The 25,640-nt window shown below is 25.4% G+C and overlaps 1 protein-coding gene across 1 annotated transcript; it reads right to left on the minus strand.

The window, feature by feature from the left end:
• Positions 1-7,089: 7,089 nt before the first annotated feature.
• Positions 7,090-25,496, minus strand: LOC129988375 (DNA polymerase alpha subunit B-like). Its single transcript, XM_056096591.1, has 17 exons — positions 25,248-25,496; positions 24,370-24,500; positions 22,524-22,612; positions 21,687-21,714; positions 21,509-21,573; positions 18,903-19,182; positions 16,870-17,025; positions 13,621-13,683; positions 13,165-13,216; positions 11,908-12,026; positions 11,499-11,537; positions 11,343-11,416; positions 9,859-9,955; positions 9,644-9,750; positions 9,021-9,077; positions 7,787-7,913; positions 7,090-7,473 (listed from the first exon to the last, which is right to left on the minus strand). Exons 1-17 carry the CDS (start codon positions 25,324-25,326, stop codon positions 7,321-7,323), a joined length of 1,716 nt encoding a protein of 571 aa, XP_055952566.1. The 5' UTR covers positions 25,327-25,496; the 3' UTR covers positions 7,090-7,320.
• Positions 25,497-25,640: the final 144 nt, after the last annotated feature.

Consider the following 25,640-nt stretch of genomic DNA (forward strand, 5'->3'; position numbering starts at 1 on the left):
ATAATTTTACTCAAAGAAAAACAATCATTTACAATTACAAAATGAAATCAGTCCATCAAAATAAGAAAAATTATTGGATGACATCAAAATTGCATTAAATTTTAGCCCTCAACTATTGTAAAAAAATCACTTGCATACTGGTTACATGCTTAATCCGGAACATTCAGAAAAAAATGGAAAATTGGTCCTAGTTGCGTTAATACTCAGACATTTATAAGATTCCAGTAAGTCACGCATGCGCAGAAAGTAGATTGCGCTTGCGCTAATATTCTTGTCTCGAAGGGTACTTGCTACTGTACAGTTCCTGCGCATGCTGGTCTTACTGTAAACCCACCTTTAATTATCAATGCATAAAAAGAAAAATGTTTTGAGATATAAATTGAAAAGAAAAAAAAAGAAAGAATGAATTTTGTAAATTTAAATGGCAATCGGTTTCATATAGATCAAAACGTCTGAAAAAATGTTATCCTTCCCTTTTTAAAAATGTTTTGCGTAAATAAGAAGAGAGATGTGTTCCCATAATGTATCAAACAAATTGATTCCTTGTGTTTAATATAATTTTAAGATTATAGAGCATTTTGTTAAATGTATGAGGTATTTTAAACAAACACAAAATTTTAAAAAATGCCAAAAGGCCAATCCATAATGTCCGTACATAGAAGAATTTAGTAAAACATTCGCATGCACAATGTTTAAAAATAAGCAAAAAAAAAAAAAAAAAAAATTATGAAAATATTAACAATAATGTCTGGCAATTCAAATAAATAAATATAAAAAATCCGTGAAGTGGAAAAAATTTATTATTGTAAAATATTTCTTTAATTACAATAAATTCTTTTGTTATTATAATAAGGGTTTAAAAAAGTCATCCAGTTTTGAATATTAATACTCAAAATTCATGCTTTCGTAACATGAGGCACAATCGATTTGATGTTCGAAGGAAGAAAAAGAGGGGGGGGGGGATTCTATAGATATACTATATATATATATCATTTTAAATAAAAAAGACACATTAAAGTTAAATAATAATTGCAGTTGCTGAGCCTTAGTTAGGCTGCCTTTTCTCATAGGAAGCAAAAGCAAAAACTTTCGAGGAATATAGGTATATATGCAATAAATTAGATATGGTGATTAATCTTTCACTTTCATTGTAGCTCAAATTGTTAATTTAACCTATTGTACTGTAATTAAACTTTTTGGCTTAAATACACCTAACCTAAATTGCTACTCGGTCGAAAGACGATTAATTAATGAATTGTAATACCATCAAATTAGCATTACAATATCATAAATAATACCAGAAAACGCGGTAAAGGAATAAATTTTTTAGATAAGTATATAAAATTTTAAAGTGAGGAAAATAAACCGATTAAAGACACAAAACAGCCAGCACATTTTGAAGCAGAATCTATTATAATCTAGATTCACGAAAGTATTCTTCATAACTATTCGAACTTCTCAAAAAGCATTGACGATTCCACATATACAGGAAATTTTGATCCCTCAGAAATTTAAATATAAATCTTCCTCAACCTGATGTAGGGTGACCTCTCCTTTTGACTATTAATAAATGATTCGATTTTCATTAGTTGTCAACAATGCTTTATTCTACTTAAGAAAAAATACCAGCGATTTGACATTTCCGATAAGAATTAGCGATTTATAAACAATTTCATTTTAGAATAAATTTTTCTGACATTTCTCGATCTCTCGGAATTCTCCGATGATTCCCGGTCGCCCGGCTACTCTGCAATGTCAATAAATTAATTTTTCAAAATATTTTCCAGAATTTTAATTTGCAATAACCATGGGATAATATATATCAAATTGACCTAGTACATTTTACAGAATACTATTCATTGAAAACTGATATTAAAGATTTAAACATATTAAATTGAAAAATGGATTACTCATATTACAGATAATTACATTATTTGTTCATAAATAGAATAAATGGGAGATATTTTATTTTTCTTAATAAAATAATATATACTTTAATTTGGTAGTTTTACAAAATGGATATATTACACCATTTGAAAACCAAGCATTTTTTTTTTAAATATAATACTATTTGTATTACTGGTCTAAGCATTTGAAAGTCTCTATGTGTATGCTTGAAAAATCATCTTATCTTAATTTATAAAATTCTTGATTTTGTTCCAAAACTTACTTTTAAGGATAATTTAAGAAACAGAATTTAATGAAAAGTGGTTACTACCAATCATTAAAGCAAATGAGATCTTACTTAAGCAATTACAGTTTTTGAGTCAAGTTTTTATTTACAGAAAAGAGGAGGATCTGCTAAAAGAAAAATTGTGAAAAAGAAAAAAATGTATGACACACAAGATCATGAAAAAGAGACTCAGAAACGACGACGGGTAGGCACTTTAAATTTTTTCATCTAGTTCTTAAAAATATTTTTTGTTTTGTAAGAGTCTTATTTTGTTTCATTTATTTATTTATTTGAATTAAGATAATATTTAATCAAAGATATCACAAAATTACATTTCACATTAATCATTACTAAATCATGTGAAATTTATAAAATTATTAATATAAAACAGATATTAACAGTAGTCTGAAAAGTGAAAATAAATTTATTTATTTCATTAATTGCTGCATTTAAATGTATAATTCCAAAAAAATATTACAGCAATTAAATAAAAACGAATAAAGTTAGCCTATTTTATTTTTATAAAATCACTAATTAAAAACATCTAGGATATACATATTAAAACGGTAGAGAATCACTAATAATATTTATTCTTTAATAAATCTAGACTTTTTAACATAAAGATATCTTCTCATGTAGAAGGAAAATCTAGCATTATTATATCTTTAAATAAAATTTTTAAAATCACAATCTTAAACACAATGAATAATTTAAAAAAAATACTCCTAAACTTCTTTTTATTATTTTATAATTAATTTTTCAATTTGTACTTTCTTTACAATTTAGGGAAGACCCAAGAAAATTTATCAAGTTAATAAGTTAAATATCAAAGAAAATAATCACAACCATGAAAAAAAAAGTGTATACTGTAACTTAGCAGAAGCAGCTATTGAAAAGTCATATTCGTTTTCTTCTACAAGAAAAGAAGATTCTGAGAGAATATTAAAAGATTCCAAATATTTTAATGGTAAAGGCAATCAACAATGGCAAAACTTGTTTGATTTTAAAGATTCAAATATAATATCCTCTAAATCAAAAATTGAAGAATTAGAACAAATTAAAAATTCGTTTGATGATAGATCCAATTCGAAATATTGCATTAAACTGGAGTCACCTAAATTAGAGAATTCTGACCCATTTAAAAGAAAGGAACGTAATATTTTAGTTTTCTCTGATATAACAAATGTGGCATCAAGGATTACAAGCATATCTAAATCTGAGATTCAACATAAATTTTCAAACATGTCTCAATTTCGGCATAATGAGAAAAGAGTTCAATTGCTTCCAATTAACAATTCCCCGAACCAAATACAACCTTCAAATATACGTCCAAAAATTCACAAATGGGAAATGCAGGCAGTGGTAGATGAAAACCAACAGGTATTACTCAAAATATGTGAGCCACATCCAAAGGATTCCAAGGCAGAAATATCAAATAATCCTTCCTTGAAAATTTGTGATCTCAAATGGAAACCTCAAGACAAAAAGTTGAAGATGGGATATAATTTTCCGGATAAAGAGAAGACAGCAAAGTGTTTCTGTGGCAGTACAATGAAAACTGAGGAACTTGAATCATACAAATCCAAGTATGTGTATGAAACAGATTGCGAAATAACAGAAGAATACTTGGAACTTAGAGATACATACTTTCGACTATATAGTGAAAGGCGTCCTAAAAATTGTGCCTGTTCTAAACCTTATGTAATTTAATAATAACTGTTTTAGTACATATAAGCGCAAGATATATATGCATAATTTTGAACCAATGTTTTAATTTTTTTACTTAGAATTTTAATGAATTCAATTTTTTTTTTTTTTTTTTTTTTTTTCATTTAAAAGATTGTTACATTTTAAAGCATAAAAATTTAATTCCTATTATGTCAATTATTTTATTAATGCTTCCCAGATATAATTCAAAATTTGGATATAAAAACCCAGTATTGCAAAAATGATTAAATAAATTTATTAAAATAACTTTGCTTTATATGTAATTTTCAGTAAATTAATTTGTATAATAATGATACACATAAAAAAGTATAAAAATATTGAATTTTTATTCAACATTACCATTGGAATTAACCTATGAATGCAGAAACTACTTCTAAGTCATTTTTCCATACTTCTTTTACTGCTTAATCTAGCTTTCAATGTGTAATTTTTATAAAGTACTTATATAATAACAGCATGTCAGCTATTTCTTGCCAAAGATTGCACTCTAATATGTTTTTTTCATAATTAAATTTAGACTATGTTTGTCAATGGCATGCAGTAAATGGAAATAGTAGCTTCATCAATAATTATAAATGCACTAACCAAACAGTAATTTTAAAATCGTTTAACACATGTAAATATGAAAGAGTTTTTTTTTTTACAAAAATTTATTTATGGAACAATGTCCCGAAACGATATCTGCACAATATTTAAAACTTAAAATAGAAAAGTCATTGATGGTTTTTTTAGAAGTATGATAAAGAGAATCTTTGTTTATTTACTTCTATACAAAGTCAAGTGCATCTGCACAGGGCAAGGTTGAGTATTTTGCAATACAATTAAATCCTAAATAATCTGTCAGAATTGTGAGATCATTAAACAATCTTTTTAAAATAAAATATATATAATAATCTTTATTTCTATTTTAATTTTTAAAGTTCCAACATTAAATAGTTTATAAATCATACTTGATATTAAAAACACTAATATAATAAAATAAAATCATTTAAATTACTGTAACCATATATTTTTAACTGGCATCTTCATTCGAATTTTTTTCTCAAGCTTTGCTGTTGTAAATAATCATTTATTAAAAATATTGCTCAAATAAAATGACATACAAAAAGTAATATAAGAATGATTCAAAATAAATTTAATTGATTTTGGAAAAGAAACACAAAAACATGCCAAAATCACACATGAAAGTATAACTGGAAATGCCAACAAATGAGTTAGCAAGTGGTATAATTGTAGTTCCATGCTAATAATTTAATATCATATATATATATAATATTAAATTATTAGCATGGAACTAATAATTTGCACTTTTTTTCTTCTAATTTTTGCAATAATTTACAGAAGTCCATAAAATGTCACTTATCTTCAAAAGAATTTATCAATCCATGTGCCACCATTGTGAATGATAAAACTCTAAATATTTATAGCAAAACTATCAAGATATAAAATACTACCAAATAAAGAGTTCTCATTCATGATAAGTTTGTTATTTTTGTATAACAATACATCTTCCAGTTTATAGGAGTAATGTGTTATTTGGAGTGGAAGAATCATATATTCTTATGTGATTCTGACTTTGTATTACCACTTTTTATCTTCTGTAACTGTTTTTATAGAAAATTTCGAATCACATTACCTAAAAGAATGTGCCATAACTTTATACAAGATATAAATATTAGACAAAATTATGGAAAGGGAAATCATTTCCAAAATATATATTGAGTAAAAAAATTTTGAGATGCAGCTATTTTCATAAATATTCATTGAAAAATTTTATTGCTGTAGTTTAAAAAAATTAATTATAATTAGGGTTGCCACTCAAATCAGAGAAAATGTTCGAACAAAATTCATGTATTAGTTATAATGCAATAACAATACTCCATGCCTTTAATGAGTGGGGAAAAAAGTGAGGTTCTTCAATAATTATGGATTTAAACAAAACATTTTTTAAAGTTGCTAAAGCCTCTTTTCTCTCTTTTTTTCCCCCTTTCCAATTTCAGTACCTCCACTAGTAGTCATAATTCCAAGATTGATATTTTTTCTTAGCCTTGGATTTTTAAGATCATCAAGCTCTATTAAAAATAAGCATCTAATGTTTTTACTTCTTCAGTTATGCTTTTGACAATGTTTTTCATTAACTATTGAACAAAAATGAAATGATTTTCACATATGAAAGATACCATTGGTTCAGTTATCTGAATATTTTAAAGAAATGGTTCAAAAATATGTGCAATATAAGAGAATCTAATTTTAGAATTAATTTATCCTGACAAGCATTTATAATATTATCAATCGTGGTAGATCCAGGGAAAGTTTTTTTCTTATTCTTTTGTTATGTTGTCAAAAGTCTTTAAAGAACTTTCTCAAATACTGATTTTTCCTACCTAATGAATTAACATAACCTCAATGAAAATTCAGAAAAAGCAGTAAATTCTAAGAAATTAGTCCATCTAGCTGGACTATCTTTAAATATCCTATACAATGTTCTTAGAATAACATGCTTCCCATTCAGTAGATTTCGTACTGAATACTTCTGTAGATTTCATATGTGTTCATACTGAAACACTCATTGAATTATGCGCAATCTGCAAGTATCTTAATCTAAAATTTTCATAGGAAAGTTTTTCTTTGACATCTTTAAGAAAATTTAAATTTACATTAGGTCCATCCATACTAATTTGTAAAAGTAACTGTATGTCCAAACTTAATGAAACTTCTTTAAAATTCTCAAGCAATTCATGAGCAATGGAATGCCTTAAAAATATTGAATTCCAATAACTTCTGGAGATTCTATTGCTTGATTCACACCAATATCTTGCATAAAATAGTTATTTAAATGCAATATTAGATGTTAAAAATTAGTTTAATAACAAATAAGCAATTATTAGAAAAAAAATGGATATTTTAAAACATATAATAATGTAATTATAATGTGCACAGCAACAATGCTGTCCCAAATTTCATAATTTCAATAAAACAATATATGAAAATACCACACTTCAAATACTATTTTTTATTAAACATTAGTAAATATATTTTGGTTTCAGATTTCAGCAATTCGAATAGAAATGTAGCTTGATGAATAAAAAACTTTGTTCGAATCTTTTATTAATATTTACAACAATAATTCAAAAATCCAATAAAATATTTCAAATACAACTTTGCTATTGTTAAAAATACGATTTTTTATATAAAAAAATTCATTTCCCATTAAAAAAATGTGGATTAGAAGCACCAAAATCAAATCTGTCAAGAAAAAAAAATTATTGTTCTGAATTCAATACTTATTTCCAATTACATCTCCGAAATTTTAGATAAATAGGGAATATAATAAATAAATTACACAAATGAAATTTTTTTTTTTTTTTCCTTATGTATGAAAGGCTGATGTAGTAAATTCCCTTAATATGTTTTTTCCCTTAAATTTTCAAAACTTGTGCTTGTATACAGTCTATTATAGAACCTTTGTACTTATTTTCATCCATTCTGTTTATGTTTAATCTAGCAAATGTTCCACCAGCTGAATGTTTTGTCAACCTTTCTGGGTTAATACAACAACAGCCATTAATATCCTAGAAAAATAAGAAAATAAATTAAATATAACTCAGTCTCAAATTATTTCTAATAATAGCAATCTCTTCAAAAATATGTTTTAAGAAGATTTCATCTACAAATTATAGTTTAATTCTGTCTAACATTAGAAAAATTGAGAAAGGAAATCAATAAATAATAAGCAAAATAGTAAGGTAAAAATCCAACAAATCAAATTTAACCTTAGCACAGAACAAAAGTAGTGAAGGCAATATATAACAAGCATAAATCTTAAATAAAACAGATATTAAATATAAAAAGTTGTTATATTAAATGACAATGTCAAAAATTTACCTTAATAAAATAACGGAAGTCAGAAGGTACAATTAGAACATGTGGCATTACTGGTAATGATGCATGAAGTTCATAATGAGGAAAATCAATATTAATTTCTTCACTGGAAGGATACAATGGATAGAAGCTATAAAAAAAATAAGAAGAAGAAAAATATTGCAGAAAATTTTAAATATAGTCAATTGTTCACTAGATTATTTCTAAAAACAACATAAAAGACTAAGGACATCCAATTCCTCATCAGAACACATCTTTACACATAAAAGAAAAGAAAGTATTGAATTGACTTAATTCAGTACACAAAATCAAGAAATTATATACAAAAATATGAAATATATAGACACTATTCTAGGAATGTTAGAGGTTGGAAGGAATTTAAAGGATTAAACAAAGGAAACAAGGGATTAATTAATTACAAAATTATTAAAGAAGGATGAAATACTTTTCCCCCTTTAAGGCAATCAAATTTGATTATGATAGAAACCATCTTAAAAGTTCAATATTATATTCTATAGTTTTACAAATAGTATTTTTAGTCAGATGAATGCTGCTCAAAATTTAAAGTTTTGTTACAGCAACTTTTATTTGTTTCTGTATCATCATACTCATAAATTTCATAGGAAACGATTGCATTATCTCTATTTTTATGTAATGGATGATCCACAAAGTCTCATTATCATCTTTAGCTATTTTTAACTCAAAAAACAATGATACATACAGTCAAAGTAATACAGTACTACATAAAATTTGCAACAAAATATTGCATCTCAAGCATAAATTTCTAATAAGAATAATTAAACAAATTTTCATATTTTTTTTACAATATGGAAGAATAGAGAACTTCGTCAAATTAACAGAAAAAAGTCAATTCAACTTCAATTGTTCTCAAGTAATTTTATAATTTTAACTATGAATATTAGGCTATTATTTTTCATTTGCAATGATTTTATTTAAAAGGAAAGAAATTTAATGCAATATGATGTAATTAGAACAACAATCAATCTTTTTAAGTCAGCCATGATTTCTTCTACAAGAATTATAAAAGTTTAAACACATTTAAGCAAGAATTGTAATTAATAAACCATTATAGAAGATAAAAATAATAATTTAGTATTCTCATATACAAATTTTTTCCAAAGCTAATTAAAATACATATTAGCAAAATGCTATTCATTATGAAATATTTCAAATCTGATAGTCATATTTCATTAAAGAGTGAGGGCATGATACTTACTGTTTCTGCGTTAGCAGGTGCTTACAGAGACGTCCTAATCTGTCAGGTTGTTGTGGACTAAAAATAAAAATCACAATAAAAATAACATAACATAAATCATTACTGAATCAAAATCCAATTTAATAAAGTGAAAACTAAATTACTATTTCAAATTATTTTATACAACAGAATTTTTCACACTAATTAATAGAAAATTAATCGTAACATCAATAATTTAAAATAATTTAACATAAACCATGATTTCAAAAAAATATTATAAAAGCATTTATCCTCACACAATATAAGAAAGTAATTAATTAATTTCTTTGGAATTTTTTTATACTGCATCCAGTTTGAAATGAAATAATATATTACTGAAGATACAACAATAAGAACCTAAATTAAGAACTTGATAGAATTTAAATATTTGTAATAAAATGTAAATATCACAAACAAATTCTGAAATTGATTGCAAATCTTAACTGGCTAAACAATAAATAAAACTATTAATAAATATTTCTGATCCCTTCATGATTTTAATAAATATTTTAAACAGACAGTTGAGTAGCTTTATAATTGAAAATATATAAATAAAAAGAAATATAATTCGTTAATAAAACATATTATAGATAGAAATAACTTACTATGAAATTTCTTCTTTCCCTAAATGAAATAAAATATCAGTAGATGTAATAGCAAATATAACTCCTTCAATATTTAAAATGCAAGGATCTGAGGCCAAATATAATCTCTGAAAAAAAAAAGTGATTTTAATCAAAGTTACACATTGCTTCATATAATCATAAAAATGGGTGCACTTCTTTTACATAAATATATTAGAGAGATAAATTAACTCTACCTTAGTTGCATGATCAACAGCAAATGGCGGAGTTGGATATATGTAGTTGTGATGTGCATCTCTTGTAGAAGGTACAAGGATCACTTTTGTGCTTAAACTGAACAGAAAAACCAATCATTATTTTAAACATTTATATGCAGAATAGTTACAATATTGCTAATATTTTATTTGACAAGATAGTTCTTGAATAAACTGTAAGACAATAACTTTGCACAGAAGATTCGAATCGGAATGCAACTAAAATCATGAGTCTAGTAGAAATTATTCATTACTTATAAAAGAAATTGCTTTCAAGCATTCATAGCTGAAAAGTCAAGCAGCCTGCAAATCCAGGCAACATCACATATGATTTCTGAAACATTCCTCCAATATACTTTCTCATGCCAAGTTGTTCAGAATTTAAAATTCATTTCCGAAATTTTCTTGAAAAATCATTATCCTACATATAAATAAATATTAAAGTATGTGTTGTCAATAAAGCCCAGTGGCATAGTGGTAGCGCTTTGTGCTCCTAACATATAGGTCAGAGGTTTGATCCTTGGGCTGGGCAAGGTTGACTCAGCCTTTCATCCCTTCAGTGGGTCAATAAACTGAAAACAAAGCATGCTTGAGAACTAAACACTGGGGGTTCCGTGTTAGGTTGACCATCTAACCGTGACATATGCCTTGCACTATAAGGTCCTCGGTCAAAAAAGCGGATATGGACACAGTAGGTCTTGGCCCCATAAGCTGTCATGCCATTGAGTTTAGTTTATATGTTGTCAATATACCACTAAAAGTGATCAAGTAAAATGAAAATGCCTTAATATGTCCTCATTGTTTTAAAATGCCATTTCTATAATAGAAAAAGTTACACACATATCACTGTTTCATCAAAATGCAAAGTAAGATGTGCATATCGATATACATGCATTTATAGTGGCTACAGAAAAAATATTTTAAAACAAACTCATTCCCCCCCCCCTTGAACTTGGTTACCCTTAGCAGTATACTGATGATATGCATTAACTGAGCATTGAAATAATAAACATATTAAAATAATTCTATGCAAAATAAAAATTAAGTTGTAAGAAAAGGACAATAATAATAATAAAAAAACTGATAAATCATATAAATTTATATCAGTTATAATACATATTATTATACTGTTAATTATATTATCATCACATATTAAAATTTCTAAGTTCATTAAACTCTCATACAACACATGAAAAGGCCAAAATAAAAATATATTGCAATGTACAAAACATGTATTATGAGAGGAATTTATGCAAGTTCAGTCATGCTTCTGAATAATAACTATGAATATTAAAAAATAGATACTACTTTTTTAAAGTTATTTTAATCTGCCCCATTCCTAATATTTAAATAACAGAAAATTGTTTTTTAAAAATTGAATTAATATCACAGCACAGAAAAGTCAAACATCAAGAGAAAATAACAGTAATAAAAATTACATAAATATGCATTTAATAGATACTCACGTTTCAATATTTTTTAAAATTTCAAGAACCAGTCTTTTAAAAATATCATCATATGTTTCATTGAGATCGCCATTCTGAAAAAGAAGTTAAGTTTAATACAGGTACAAATTTTATCACGAATTTCAACTATTTATAAGAGAGTACACATTACTTTACCTCGATAAAATCATTTTTTATATCAACGAAAGGCCCAATCTAAAAACAAAGAAAAAAGATAAATCACAATTTCAAAACCTATTTGAAACTAATCTAAATATAAAAATTAAATTAAATACCCTTATTAATATTGATTAGAAAGAGAAATCAAAGAAAAGTAATGACATTAAAGCTCTAAACTTAACATTGATTTTTTTTCTCCAATGTTATAATGAATACTGTCCGGTGTTAGCTCTTTGATAAGAAATGTATCTACTTATTTTGAAGTCATTACGATTTTATTGAAATTAAAAAGAATTTAAATTGAAAAAAGCTAGAAAACTGATATGGGAAAAAAGTGTCAGGTTTAAGTAATTAGAATAAGTAGGATTATTACAACAAATAGTAAAAAATAACACTCTTTACTCACTAGAATCACGATATGTGGCATATGTGTTTTGACATATTTCATGAGATCCCATAAAGGTTCATAAGACATAGTATCTGCAGTAGCGAAAGGACCAGCAGCAATGACAACTCCAAGAGAATCTATATAGAATCACAAATATAAAGTCAATAATGTTTCAGATAAATCCTGTCCAATAAATACATTAAAAAATCTAATATAATGCTATATTTTTTTACTATCAGGTGAAGCATTTTGATAAAATTTTAGCTATGTTCAAATAATAATAAACAGATTGTTTCATTTTTAATTCCTACTGAATTTACTTTACTTATTTTTAATCCTACTGAATTTACTTTACTTATTTTTAATCCTACTTTTCCTTTCCTACTGAATGAAAAGATTTTAGATAAAACATTTTACTCATTAGTTTCCCAATCACCACTCAAAATGTTTCAATAAATTTGACATCATTCGTAAAAATAATTGATTATTTATGGAAAAAAATTTGCTCACAGAGGGTTTTAAAAATCATTTGGCACAATCTTTCATTTTTTGAAAAGCTATGAAATTTAAAAATTATTTGCACTGAGCACCATCCTTCACTTGAGAAACAAGGTGAAAATGATAATATAGGCTTCTTGTACAATAAACTCACAAATTCAAATGTGTGAAGAAGAATGCTTTCAAAACTGAAAATTCAGCGTGAAAATGACGCATGAGTTAAATAATAGAACAATTGCAGTTTTTGTAGAATTTATTAAGCTTTGCCAGTTATAATAGCTTGCCTAACTCAGAAATTGAATTCCAAATCAATTGTCTGCCTTTTACAGTTTGTCATAAGAAGACAAACTTTTCAGAATCTCCCAGCATCTGGAAAACCAAGTTTTTCCAATTCTTCACACCTTGCATTTCCCTAAAAAAACATCAAATTTGTCCCTAAAAAGCATTAAAATTGGTGCAAAAGTAAATAATTTTAAAATCATGTTTATTCATGTCAGCAATGGCATACCATCAAACATCTATGCCATATATATTTTTACTTTCTTGCCTAAAATTTTATATGTGATAAATATTTGTTAAATTACAAATATTTCACATTTTGCTAATAAAAAGCAACACATAAAGAAATTTTTAATAAAAAAATTGGTAATAATTAATTCAATAATAAATATTTATCACTAAAAGACATGCACATATGCTTGGCCCTATTTATGATAAAATAACAAAACACTAGTAAAATGGCAAAATGAAAAGTTTATCTACAAATAATACCCATACCTAAACAGTTTTCTAAAGAAGGGACTTTGGAATGGTAGTCAGGAAACGTATTCTGGAAGGAAAAAGAAATCAACAATTAATTACAAAAACCATCTACAATTTACAAAGTAAATATCCTTTAAAGGTTAACCTTCATTGGATGTTAGATTTTTATAAATGGCATAACTAAAAAAGCATTGCTATCATATGAAAAACGACTCACAACTTGTAAAATTTAAATATACAAAATAATAATAATAAATAAATAAATAAAATAAAAAAAATTAAGAAAATAATGAAAAAAATTAAAAATCTATTACTAGGACACAATTCCTAATAGTAATTTGTATTAAATATATTTTAGAGTTAATTTAGATAAAATGCCCCAGGAAAAAATATTACATACATATTTAAATTATACAAAGTTTATTAATGAAGAATTTTAACAACAAATAGTTTTATGAAAATATATCTTACTTCAAAAAGAGTTTTCAATACTAATTTTTTCCCTAAATTGTTAATGCCAGTTCCAGCAATGATCTGTAAATTAAAAAATAATAATAATAGTAATATATACTGATGCAAAATATTCAGTGTTCAAGTACATTAAAAAGCAACATTATTAATAAAAGAGTAATTATGTTGTATATGCATTTCAAATGATCAACCATAATAATTTTAAAATTATCTTTTTGTTTAGCTAAAATGCATCAAAGTAACCATTGTTTATGAATCTTCCGTAAAAAGACAAGCTCACAGAAAAAGGACAATTTGTTCAATATTTATTTATATCTAGTAACTGCTTTTAAGATTATGAAAAATACCAAAAGGAAAAAAAACACCCTTTTTAATGGATGTTTTAATGGTGCAAAATGCCAGGAGATTTAATTAGGTAATACATATTACTCAATTTATGTTTGAAATATTAAAAATGAAAGAGAAAATATCACTAGTTAATATAGTAGTAATCTAGTAAAACAGGTATGAAAGTATAAAAATCGATTATAGTCAGACTGTGGAGAGAGATTTCAAGAAACCACTGGCATACAATTAAGGATTTCCAAGAATTAAGCGCGTAATGGAAAAGTTGTTTCAATGCAAGAATAGTCTATTTTGTATATAGTACAAGAATGTTGATAAAATAAATTATCAAAGAATGTAATGAGAAAATGCAAGATTGCTACAGCATCGGGAAAACACAGGGAATTTAAAAATCATCCATAATAAAGCAGGGAAAATGCAGGGAATTTTGAAATTTTCCTTAAAAATCTTAAACACAGATATTTCAAATTTTTTAGGTTTTTTTCTTTATCTAAAAAATACCAATCTCTTTACACACAACAAAGATCGTCGCCATAGCTATAAGAAAAAAAAAAAAAAAACATTCATGAGTGTTAAATTGCAGAAGCTTGTCCATTTTCTACTTGCTTTACGTTTCTTCTGCATAAAGCAGTCCAGTTTCGAAGAGGGTGGGGGGGGGGGCGAAATTGGAAGAATAGTGACTACAAGCTATTTGAATATTAGTGCACAAGAAAGTTTTATACTTGAGAAGAAAATTACACACACACACAAAAAATTAAATGCAGGGTCAAAAATTTTGTTTTAAAAGCTGCATTTTGTTTTAATTCATATTTATTGAAAAACTATTCAGTATTAGGTGAAAAATGAAAGATTGATTTATTTTAATGTCTTTATTCCGAAACACAAATTTCCCTTGTACATGCAATATTCATTTTGAAATTTTTCTGAAAAACGAAAAGTGAATACAAAGAACTTGATTCATTTAGACGATTTCTTTTCTAATATTTTGAATCTATTATAATATTTGATTTTAAAAAAAAGAATTTTCTAGCTTTTGGGAAGTCATAAAAACAATCATTGTATTGTCACACATGGCAATATGACTGCGGAAAGTGGGTTTAGTATCAACATAGATATGCTTGTTAAAACTCTCTCTCAAAAAATTCTTTAATTGGTTTAAGAATTGTGTATGATGCCATAAAATTATTTGGAAGGAGTCTAAAATGTTTTGATCTCAAGAGATTTGCTACAATATACAATATTAGGGCTTATGAGGTATTATGAAACTTTAGAAAAGTAGAAAAAAGTCCACAAAAAGAGAGAGAAAGAAGGAATCTAACAACTTTGAAGCAAAACAACAACAAAAAGTGAGAATGGTGATTGAAAAAATCTACAAAAGTTGAAGAAATTGATGTTCAAATGTATGAATTGACAAGGGGGAAAAAAACCCCTTTGTAATGCCTTGTTTAATTAATTTTTAAATGATTTGAATCATAATAGAAAGAAAGCTGTTTTGTGTTTTATTTCACCTGAATCCTTAATTCTGAGTGACTTTAAATTTGAGAAAGAATGAGCAAGCTCTTTTCCACCTCAATATGTGAATCTGCTTGCAACATTTCAGACAATAATTTTTTTTCTGTTTGTAAATTCATTCATTTAATTTCATTTTTTAATTCATTTAATTAATTATTTTTAAATATTCATTGTATACATTCATCATAAACATTTAATATATTTCTATTTCAGATAATGATGAATTGTTGCTTCCTTCCCTTTCCTTTTCCCTTCTTACTAATAAAAACTAGGAAGGTATTGTTATTCCATTGTAACTAATACATGAGTGCTATTCACACATTTCCTCTTATACTGCATATACATAGGGAAAATACAGAGAAATATTTTTCCAGAATTGAGTGGCAACCCTGACATAGTACACATAAAATATATATCAAACACATAAATATATATACCAACTAAAAGCAAGCTTGTTAATATTTAAATATATAGGCTAAGAAATATATAAGTAATAAAAATCTGAAGTAAGAATATACACTGAAATGCTTATGCATACTCTCTTTCCTTGTTCATGATATGAGGGAACTCTATTAAGAAATCAGGTACAAAAACTGTTAATATTTTCATTCATGTATTTTATAATACATGAATCATTAATTTAATTTTGTTAAATTTGACAGACAAACTGCTCTAGGTGATGACTTAAGTCACCTATTATTCATGTAGAACCATCAGAAAAAGTAGATAACTCATTTCATATTCTTATGTGAATTTTAATCAAGTAGATCTACACTGAACTATTAGTTTTAGATATTTATATATACATATATTGTTTGAAATGCGCCTACATCTGTTATAATAAAAGAACAAAAGTTCCTTAGATATGATTTGCTGTTGGTAAATAAGTAAAAAAAAAAAAACAGCAATCCACAAAACAATATTATAATTCACATTTGTCTGCCATGCTTTTCTGAATAATTTTGACAAAGTGTGTAGCCAGAGGATACCAGAAATTAATTAACTTTCATGTTTTTCAAATTGTAAATATATTTAACCATATCACTTCAAAATTCATAAGGTCATTGGTGGAGTAAAATTATGTATTTATTGTGTTAGTGTTAAGAAAAATTCTGCAAATTTTATATTAAGGAGTTTTTAATAAACAAAACCAAGCTAGTTTCAATTGGGATTATTAACAACACTATTATGCAAAATTCTTCTAACAAAGCTGTAAACTGGTAGTTCTGATGCAGTACACAAGCCAATATATACAAAATATTATTAAATGCAGCAATAGAGATATCAATAACTATACAATGCAAATGAAATAGAATTAGAAAGATAAACTTATGTTTTTAATATTAACAATAATTTGAGATAAAAATGTGACAATTAATTAGAAATATTTACTTGGCCTGGGAATATGGAAAACTTTTCAACAGAGCTGAGATCGAGGGGTACTGTCTGTCCAGAAGATAATTCTTGAGATCCTTCAAGCAGTACAGAGGTAGCATTTAATCTTCCACTACTATCAGAGCAGATACGTCCAATCACTGGTACAGTTTCCTATTCAAATATGAAATTTAAATCCAATAATAAAACATTTTATCAACCAAAGCTTAACAAGCCGATGTTTTTTATTAATCAAATATGTCAGCAAATTTAAATACTCTTCACCCTCATTTCTTAAATAGAATTCATAGAAAATTAAATAATTATTAGAATATTATAGAATAATTATATTTATACTACTATGTTACTTGCTAGTTATATTACTATGAGAAGCATGTCTACATTTATCCTCTATGTTCAAACATCATAAATCTCATCAAATATAAAGACTAAAGAATGTTGAATTTTTAATAGAATATTAAAGTAATCAGTGATAAAAAATCAATTATAAAGAGCATTCAGCAATGCATATCTCAAAATTTACAGGACCATTAAAAGAAAATAAAGCAAAATGCAACTTTGTTGTTCATCTGAAAATAATAGTTGAAATATATAGTATAAGTGCTTAATATGAGTTCTTCCAGAAATAGAAATGATATCAAGATGGTATAATAACTCATCCACCACTTTTTTCAGTATATCTGATATGAAAATTTGAAAGACTGCAGATATGTATATATGGCAATAATTGATATTTTTTCTTTCCTGGGTTTATTTCAAACAGCAGATGTTTGTTCCACTATTACCAATTGATATTGATAAGTTTATGACACACATCACTGCAGGATTTCAAAGCATCATACCATGTATGTAGAAAAAAAAAAAAAAAAAAAAAAAAGGATGAGAGATTATAATACCATGATATTAATAGTTGTGGATAGTCTCATATTAAACACTTATTATTATGCTGAATTTAAACTTTCAATTGCTATTCTTAATCTCCAATGAACAACAAGGATTTTTTTTTTTTTTTTTTTAAAGCAGCTTTGCAAAGTTAAGATGTTTATTTATGAGCAGCTTATATAATTATAAAAATTAAGTTTACATAAGGAGTAGAAATCTAAGAAAAGGATTTAAAAAGCAAAAAGATTAAGCAGGTTCTTTATTTACAACATTAATAATGCAACAGACCTTCCAAAATCATGCAAGTACTGGACAGTAGAATACAAGCTTTCAATTGTTCTCTAATTAATAGATATAAATATGTAAAAATACAAATAAATGTGTTTTTTTTTTTTTTTAATTTTTCATACACAAAATGAAAAACTGTAATCATCAAAATTTTCATTCTTGAGCTTTAGATAAAACTCCAAATTGTAGATCCTTTTTACATTTATATACATTTTCACAATAATTTGAATAGAGCAATTCAAAAACAGAATAAGCTTACAGATGAAACCTAGTGTCATCTGCATAGCCATACTGTGATCACATATTATAAGTTACAGAAAATCTGTCAATGGGAATTCAGCTTGCTTGCATGAGATAAAAATGCAACAAATTAGACAGCTGAAATTTGGCTTATGGCCTTTATGCCAAAACTGTAAAATTTTTGAATTAACACTTACTAAGGATAAGCTATGTCTATCTTAATAAATGAAACTACAATTGGAACCCAATTCTTTTATATGGGTTTTCAGTTCACAGAGGTGTTAAAAACATGATAAACCAAAATTTGGCAGTTTATACAGTCAAATAATTTTCTGTTACTCTCTCATAAGATAATAACCAATAAAATAACATATTAAAGCTACAAACGAAAAAACATTATCATAGCCATTCACAGATTTGAAAATCATTAAAAAAATCAATCATTAGCAATTATGCTATTGACAATAAAATGTATCATGACATGACATCTGTAAAGTCTACAAATCTGAAAATGTCTGATAAAGTTTCATTCAGAGCAATAGAAATAATATATGCATTTTGAAAATGGGCATTGAACTTACTTCTATCAACTTGGTTTTCATGAAAAAATATGCACTTACCACAGATGGTAGATGAATATGCCCCCATTCTTCTATGTTATACTCTTTAGCAAAACTATCAGCTGCATCTTGAATCATTTCATTAAGTACTGCTCCTCTATTTCGCAACTTTTCACACATAAAATTATAAGATGTTCGAAGGGAAGTTTCTTCATTATATGCAGTCACAGAGCAAGAAAACTCTTCAGAATATTTGAATTCCACTGTCAATGCATCACCAAAAGAACAAACTGCATCTCCCACACCACTTCTTGAGACATATTTTCTGGAAGGTGTAAAACTAAGGAAAAAGAAAAGAATGCCATTTCAATTTTATAAGTAGAACAATAATTTTTCATTCTGTAAATTGCCAACTACTTTTAAATTTGACGACAAATACAAAACAATTATTATTTTAGTCCCAGAGATTTTTTTTTTTTTAACTTTTCAATTTTACAATTTTTTTTTACTCAAGAGTGAGAAAAATTGTCTCATTTATTATAAAGTATCATGACAAAACATTAAAACAAGCATGCAGAAATAAACAATCAAGTAATTTACAATTGCTTAAATCAAGATAAAAGTAATTTTTCATCATTTTTAAATTATTCAACATTTATATAAAAGATTACAAAAGCAGCATCTTATAAAAAAATCAAAATTCAAATATTGGATTAAAGAAATTTACCCATAATCTTCATTTAAAAGTAGATAATTTATCTACATTGTTAAGACTCAGATGAAATGTTTAGTTTATATAATTGTGAAGGAAAGGAAAAAAGAGTAAGAGGGTATCAATTAAGGACTGTTTAAGAATGGATCTTGTTTTGATATATAAACAAGAGGACAATAATAAGAGGACAATATAGCACAAGCACTTTCATAAAATTAGACAATCATTCAATGATTGGATTAAAATCTTTTTCACAATCAGCATGTGAAGGCAAATAATCTCTCCACATTTTTAAGTCCTTTGCTCTCTGGGAAAATATATTTGCCTTAGTACTTTATTTCCAGTTATTTGAAATTGGTTCATAACTAAAGTAATTTTATCTTTATAGAATTAATTGTAGCAACAACATAAAAAAAATCTTTTGAGAAAATAAATAGAATACATAAGAAATATTACTTAAAGATTATATGGAAAAGAATCATGAAATATTATGAAATGAAATCTAAGAAAGGAACAAATGGAAATAGGAAACATAAGCATGCAAATAATTTTCTTATTCTAAATTCTCTCCCCCCCCCTTTTTTTCAGGGTTTATGAGGAAAGAGCTGAAGAAAACTGCCCCCCCCCTTTTTTTTTGTATTTTATAATCAAAAAGTATAAGAAACAAATCTAGATAGTAGTCTGCATAAGCAATACATGTTATTTTCGAAAGAGGTATCAATACAAAATTAGGACGTCAAACCACATCAGTTTCATAGGTTAAAATGTTTTGCTACTGAGACAACAATCATCAAATCAGGCAAACAATTAAGAGAAGAAAGAACAAAACAAAAAAAATAATTTCATTTTTTCAAGACATAAAAATTTATTTTATTATATTTTCTCTATTTGTAAAATTCACAGCTTAATTGGTTTTGTTTAGGAATATTCATGTGCTATTTGAAGCTATAAGAGGACTATTTTCAATTAAGTCTCAAAAGACCACAAATTACATATGAACGAATCATCTGAATGCCAAATTACTTTTATTAAACAATTTGACGATTTGACTGATTAACTTTTAAAGTGAATATCATTAATTTTTGTATTAATCAAATCTCTGATATTTTAAGAATATTTTGCAATAGAATTCTCAGAATATGTATGCATAAAATATATGTATAATCAACTTTTGAATGAACATGATAGAAAAAGAAAGTTGTACTACTTAAATAATTAAGAAACAAATTTATTCTTTTCATTTACTTAAGCCATAACTTTTAATAATAATGCATAAAATTTATATATATATATATATCCAATACAAAATCAATGCATTGTGAATAATTAGGTTTTAAGATATTAAAATTAATAAGAAATAACTCCATCCCAATATTTAAGAAGTCATTTACAAGAAAATTGAAATTATATGAAATATTTTTGTAATGATTAAATTTGTAATAAAAATATTTCTTTCAAAATATCTTCATAGATTGAAATTTCAGCATACTTGAACTGTTTATATATAAAACTAATTTTAAAGGGGAATATATATATATTAAAGACATTTCATGACTGATTCTAATTTGCATGGAGAATTCTTCAAAAATCACAATACCAATAAATCTCAACCTTTTTTAAAGTCGTCTTTGAATTTTCCACAATCACAATTTTTCTAATAAAGTGAATTGGAAATTAAAGTAATAATAAAATCATTCATACATGTTAAAATGTGATCCAAAAATTTCATGGAATTGATAAAACCCAGAATATTCAATGAAATTGTAGTTGAATCATAATAACAATGATTTACTAAAATAGTAGGCATCATCTCATCGAGATGACAGGATAACTGAACAAGTTAAATAAATAAGTATTTAAAATTATAATCAGTTTTCTTTAGAGATTCAATAACATTTAAACTATTATATACATAGATGCCAATGAGAATTTAAAACATTAAGATATATCGTACCATGTTGGGGTCATAGGTGAAAGCATAGGACTTTGTTCTGTGGCTTGAAGGGAATTCATATTACTCTGAAAAATGATATATAATAATTATTTGCTATATTTCCAACAAACTGTTGCTTACTGAGATAAAAATCATAAGCAAGATATTGCATATAAAAGAACAGATACTGATTTCTTACCTTTTCATTTTGAAAATTGTTATTACATCTGAATATTTCAATTAAGAAATCAAGCAAGCAAAATACTTTAGGGTTTATTCACATGGATAAAATAACAGATGAATTAAATTTTTGAATTCAAAACAAACTACTTTTTTATTTTTTCAGAAATTTTTTATTCCCTTTTCTGATAACTTTTAAAGCTCAAATTTTATCAGAAAGGCTTTAACTGTAAAAAAATTAGAAATTAAACATTTAAAAATAAAGTATTTTCTAATAATTTAAGATTTTAAGACAACATCAATTTAAAATAGTTCTGAATCATTTTACTAACATGTTTTTAGTCAAAATCCTTTTAATCAATTTTACTGTTGCATATTGAAAAATCTGAAAGAAAGCACACTTAGAGTCCTAACTTACAATTTAAAATGTGAGAACATACTTTCAAAAAATAACTATACTGTATGTAATATGGATCATGTAATTAGAGAAACATATTTAAATAATATTAAAATGAAAAGTTTCAACTTTTACATGTTCTATTTCAATTTTCAGAATAATCTTGAATTGCAATATTTAAGCAGAACAAATTCAATCAAGTTTATTTTTCATATTAATATACAAGGAAAAAATAGTGAATTCTTTAAAATATATTACTAGGCAAGTATCAATAAATTTTTAATAATTTCATTTACAAAATATTCATTGTAAAAGAAATAAAACAGACAGTAAATATCATCTTATCAAATCAATTACATCTTGAATTATTTAAATTTTTTGCTGGTACAAGTAAGTCACATCTGCATCCTGTATGCAATTATTGTTTCCTGTATGTAATTATTCAAAGAGAAAGGATACATAAGATCAATAGTCGAGGCATTGTGTACAGGTGTACACACTGAACTGGTAGACTTCCTTTGCTTGGAGCTTTTTGTTTTCATCAATTCCTAGACAAAACAAATATTTTTGATATATATATCAACAAATGATATCGTAATTCCAATTTAAAATAATAGCTTATAATTCGATAATTAGTATAGGAGCTACATCATTACTAAAGTGTAAACAATGGGAAAATGATAGAAAATTGTTTTAAAACAAAATTTCTTTAAGGTTAAACAATAAATAATTAAACAAGTTAACGTAAAAGCAATATCCTATACTGTCTTTTCAAAAAGGAATAATATATATATATAAAAGAAAAACTTCATTACACTCAGAACAAGATTATACAAAATGCAAACAATTTTATAAAAAGTAGTAAACTTATATAGCAACATTAAATGCACAGATAAAAAGAATATCCTCTTTCACAAAACAAAATTATATTAATCATATTTCTTTTGTAGTTCCTCTTTTTATAAAGGAATAATGATGCAAAATAATACCTAGTACAAATGAATAGATGCTGTTTCCACTGATTTTAAAGTTTAATATTAATTTCTTTCATTGAATCAATGAAGAAATATAATATTGATGCTTCTATTTATTACTATAAATGATATTCTAGACAAAAATAAATTAAATTAAATAATACAATTAATTTCATAAAAATTATGATGAATTACAAAATTCATATAAACTAAACTTGTGACCATAAATATCAATAATTAAAACAATAAAAGGTAGCAAAATTATTAAAAATTAGTAGAAAGTGTATCAAGATTAATATATATATAAGAGAATTAAATGCTTTGGGAAAAAAGTTTGATATGTATTTATACCTAAATATTATATTACGGAGAATCATACGATAAGATATATAAGGCTGTTTCAAATATATTTTTAAAAACTATCAAAGAATCAGTATTGCAGAACTTTCTTGACACAAATTGAAACCAAGAAATGTCAGCTCACGAAAGTAAACAAGGAGCAAATAATAATTAAAGAAATATTTGAAGCAATTCAAAATTATTTTATTATTTGCAGGGCAATATGAAGTGTTAAAATGTCAAATAAATATGATAGTCAATATGATATACATATTAATATTTGCTAAAAAAATAATTTTTTGGACAGTATTTAAGCTTATACAAAAACGCAAATTTATCACATGTAAAAGTGAAGATTACATTTAGAGTTAAAAAAAAAAAAGGTTTTATAAAGATTGATAAAAAATTATTTTTATTGTATTTAATATTACAATAAATTCATACAATAAAATTAAAAATAGTTTTAAAAATAAAATACATGATTATTACTTTTTTATTACAAACATCTAAAATAATTAAATAGAGTATTCTATTGTGGCATTTACAAAACATTTATCATAACAGTAATCTCCTTCTTTCAGAGTATATGTGCAATATTGCAAATTCTTGGAAATGAAAGACTTATACATTTTTTAATTACTTAATCACCTAATATTTCACCATAAAGATATCTAGTATGTTATTATTTGAAAAAATTACATCAACAAGAAATTTTTAAAAGCAGCATTTCTCTTATTTATTCACTTGTACAAAATTAAAATTAAATTAATATTCAATGAAAATCTTATCAGTTCTAAATAATCAAGGTGAGAAAAAATTAAATGAATTGTAAGATAGGCAAAGCATCTTATGCTTTATGCACTTTGGCAACTGTGTGTGTGTGTATATATATATATATATATATATATACTTCACCTATTGCATATGTGTGCATATATATGTGTTGTCTTACACTTTTACAGTTTTTTTTCTATTTTAAAAAGTATTATTACCTCTTTCTCCATTTGATCCAGCATAGATAATGAAGGGGGATGACAACTTTTCTGTTTTGTAGTACAAAATGCAATCCATTGATCAACAATATCTTCAGCACAAAGACGGTAGACAAAACACAATTCTTTCACTTAAAAAAATTAAGTATATTTTCCAAAGGTATATTTAAAATGATAATATGTTTTAAAACATTGAAAAATCTTTCTAGAGTTCTTGCTAAGATTGATTTTTAAAAAACAATAGAAAAGTCTCAACAATTGGTATAAAAAGTTAGCCATATTTCAGTTATAACAATAAAATAAGAATGAAAATGTTGCTTCTGTATATGTGATTATACAATCTTAACAGAACTTTTTATTCAAAATGATGAAAACTATATGATAAATTCATCTACAGAATTTTTTAAAGCAATTTTATAGAACAATTTTTAAAATCCTATAAAATCTATTTATTATTCTCCATGGAAGTCCCACTTTCCCTATTTTGAAATATAACTTTTCAGTAAGCCATTATATTATAATTATAATTAATTTTGTCTTCTACAAATACTATTTTAATTACATTAGTTGTTGATTAGGTTCCTAAACGTAACTTTAAATTTTCTTTTGTACTCCCAAATTAAATTCACCAATTTAATTTTGCTACAAAAATTAAATTGGTGGAAATTAAATCTGCATATAAATTTCTATATATATTTAAACATATATATACATAATTCCAATATTGCATTTTTTTTTAATATAGCAGTATATAATATAAAAATTCAACTTTTGATTTGTAGCAGACATTAATCCAATGACAATTTTATATAATATTTTAAAAACAGAAAGTGTGAAAGAAATTTTAACAAAAAATTTCAATTAAACTGAAATTTTACTTTTGATTAAAGCATCGTCTTCAGCTGTAAGACAGAATTCTTCAAGATGTTCTTTTATTTCTTCGATGTTGACATCCATATTGAGAAATAAATAACAAAACTTATAACAATTTTTTAAAAAAAGAATTGTTAGCTTTTTAGTCCCCAATATCCTTACAAGTATGCTCTTTTTTTATTTGATAATTTTTAAAAATTGCAATCCATGACTTGGAAAATGAAAGCACTGCAAACATTTACAAAACGCGCGAAAACCTGGTAAACAGAAATAAATGCGCGAAAAATTAAAAGGCAGCTGCCAATTTGACCAAAAAAATAACTTTTGAAATTAATCTTAACATTATAGCATTAAATTTTAGAAAAAATAATTGTTTTCAAATATTTACCTATCTAAAA

The sequence above is a fragment of the Argiope bruennichi genome, chromosome 10, assembly GCF_947563725.1.
Source record: "Argiope bruennichi chromosome 10, qqArgBrue1.1, whole genome shotgun sequence".
Lineage (NCBI taxonomy): Eukaryota > Metazoa > Arthropoda > Arachnida > Araneae > Araneidae > Argiope > Argiope bruennichi.

Excerpts from the sequence above, each read along its gene's own strand:
- LOC129988375 (XM_056096591.1), bottom strand. The coding sequence starts at position 25,326 with ATGGATGTCAACATCGAAGAAATAAAAGAACATCTTGAAGAATTCTGT. Across the intron at positions 9,751-9,858 it reads CTGTTGATCATGCAACTAAG|AGATTATATTTGGCCTCAGA; the intron begins GTAGAGTTAATT and ends TTTTTTTTTCAG. Across the intron at positions 9,078-9,643 it reads GGGAAAGAAGAAATTTCATA|TCCACAACAACCTGACAGAT; the intron begins GTAAGTTATTTC and ends TTTTATTTTTAG.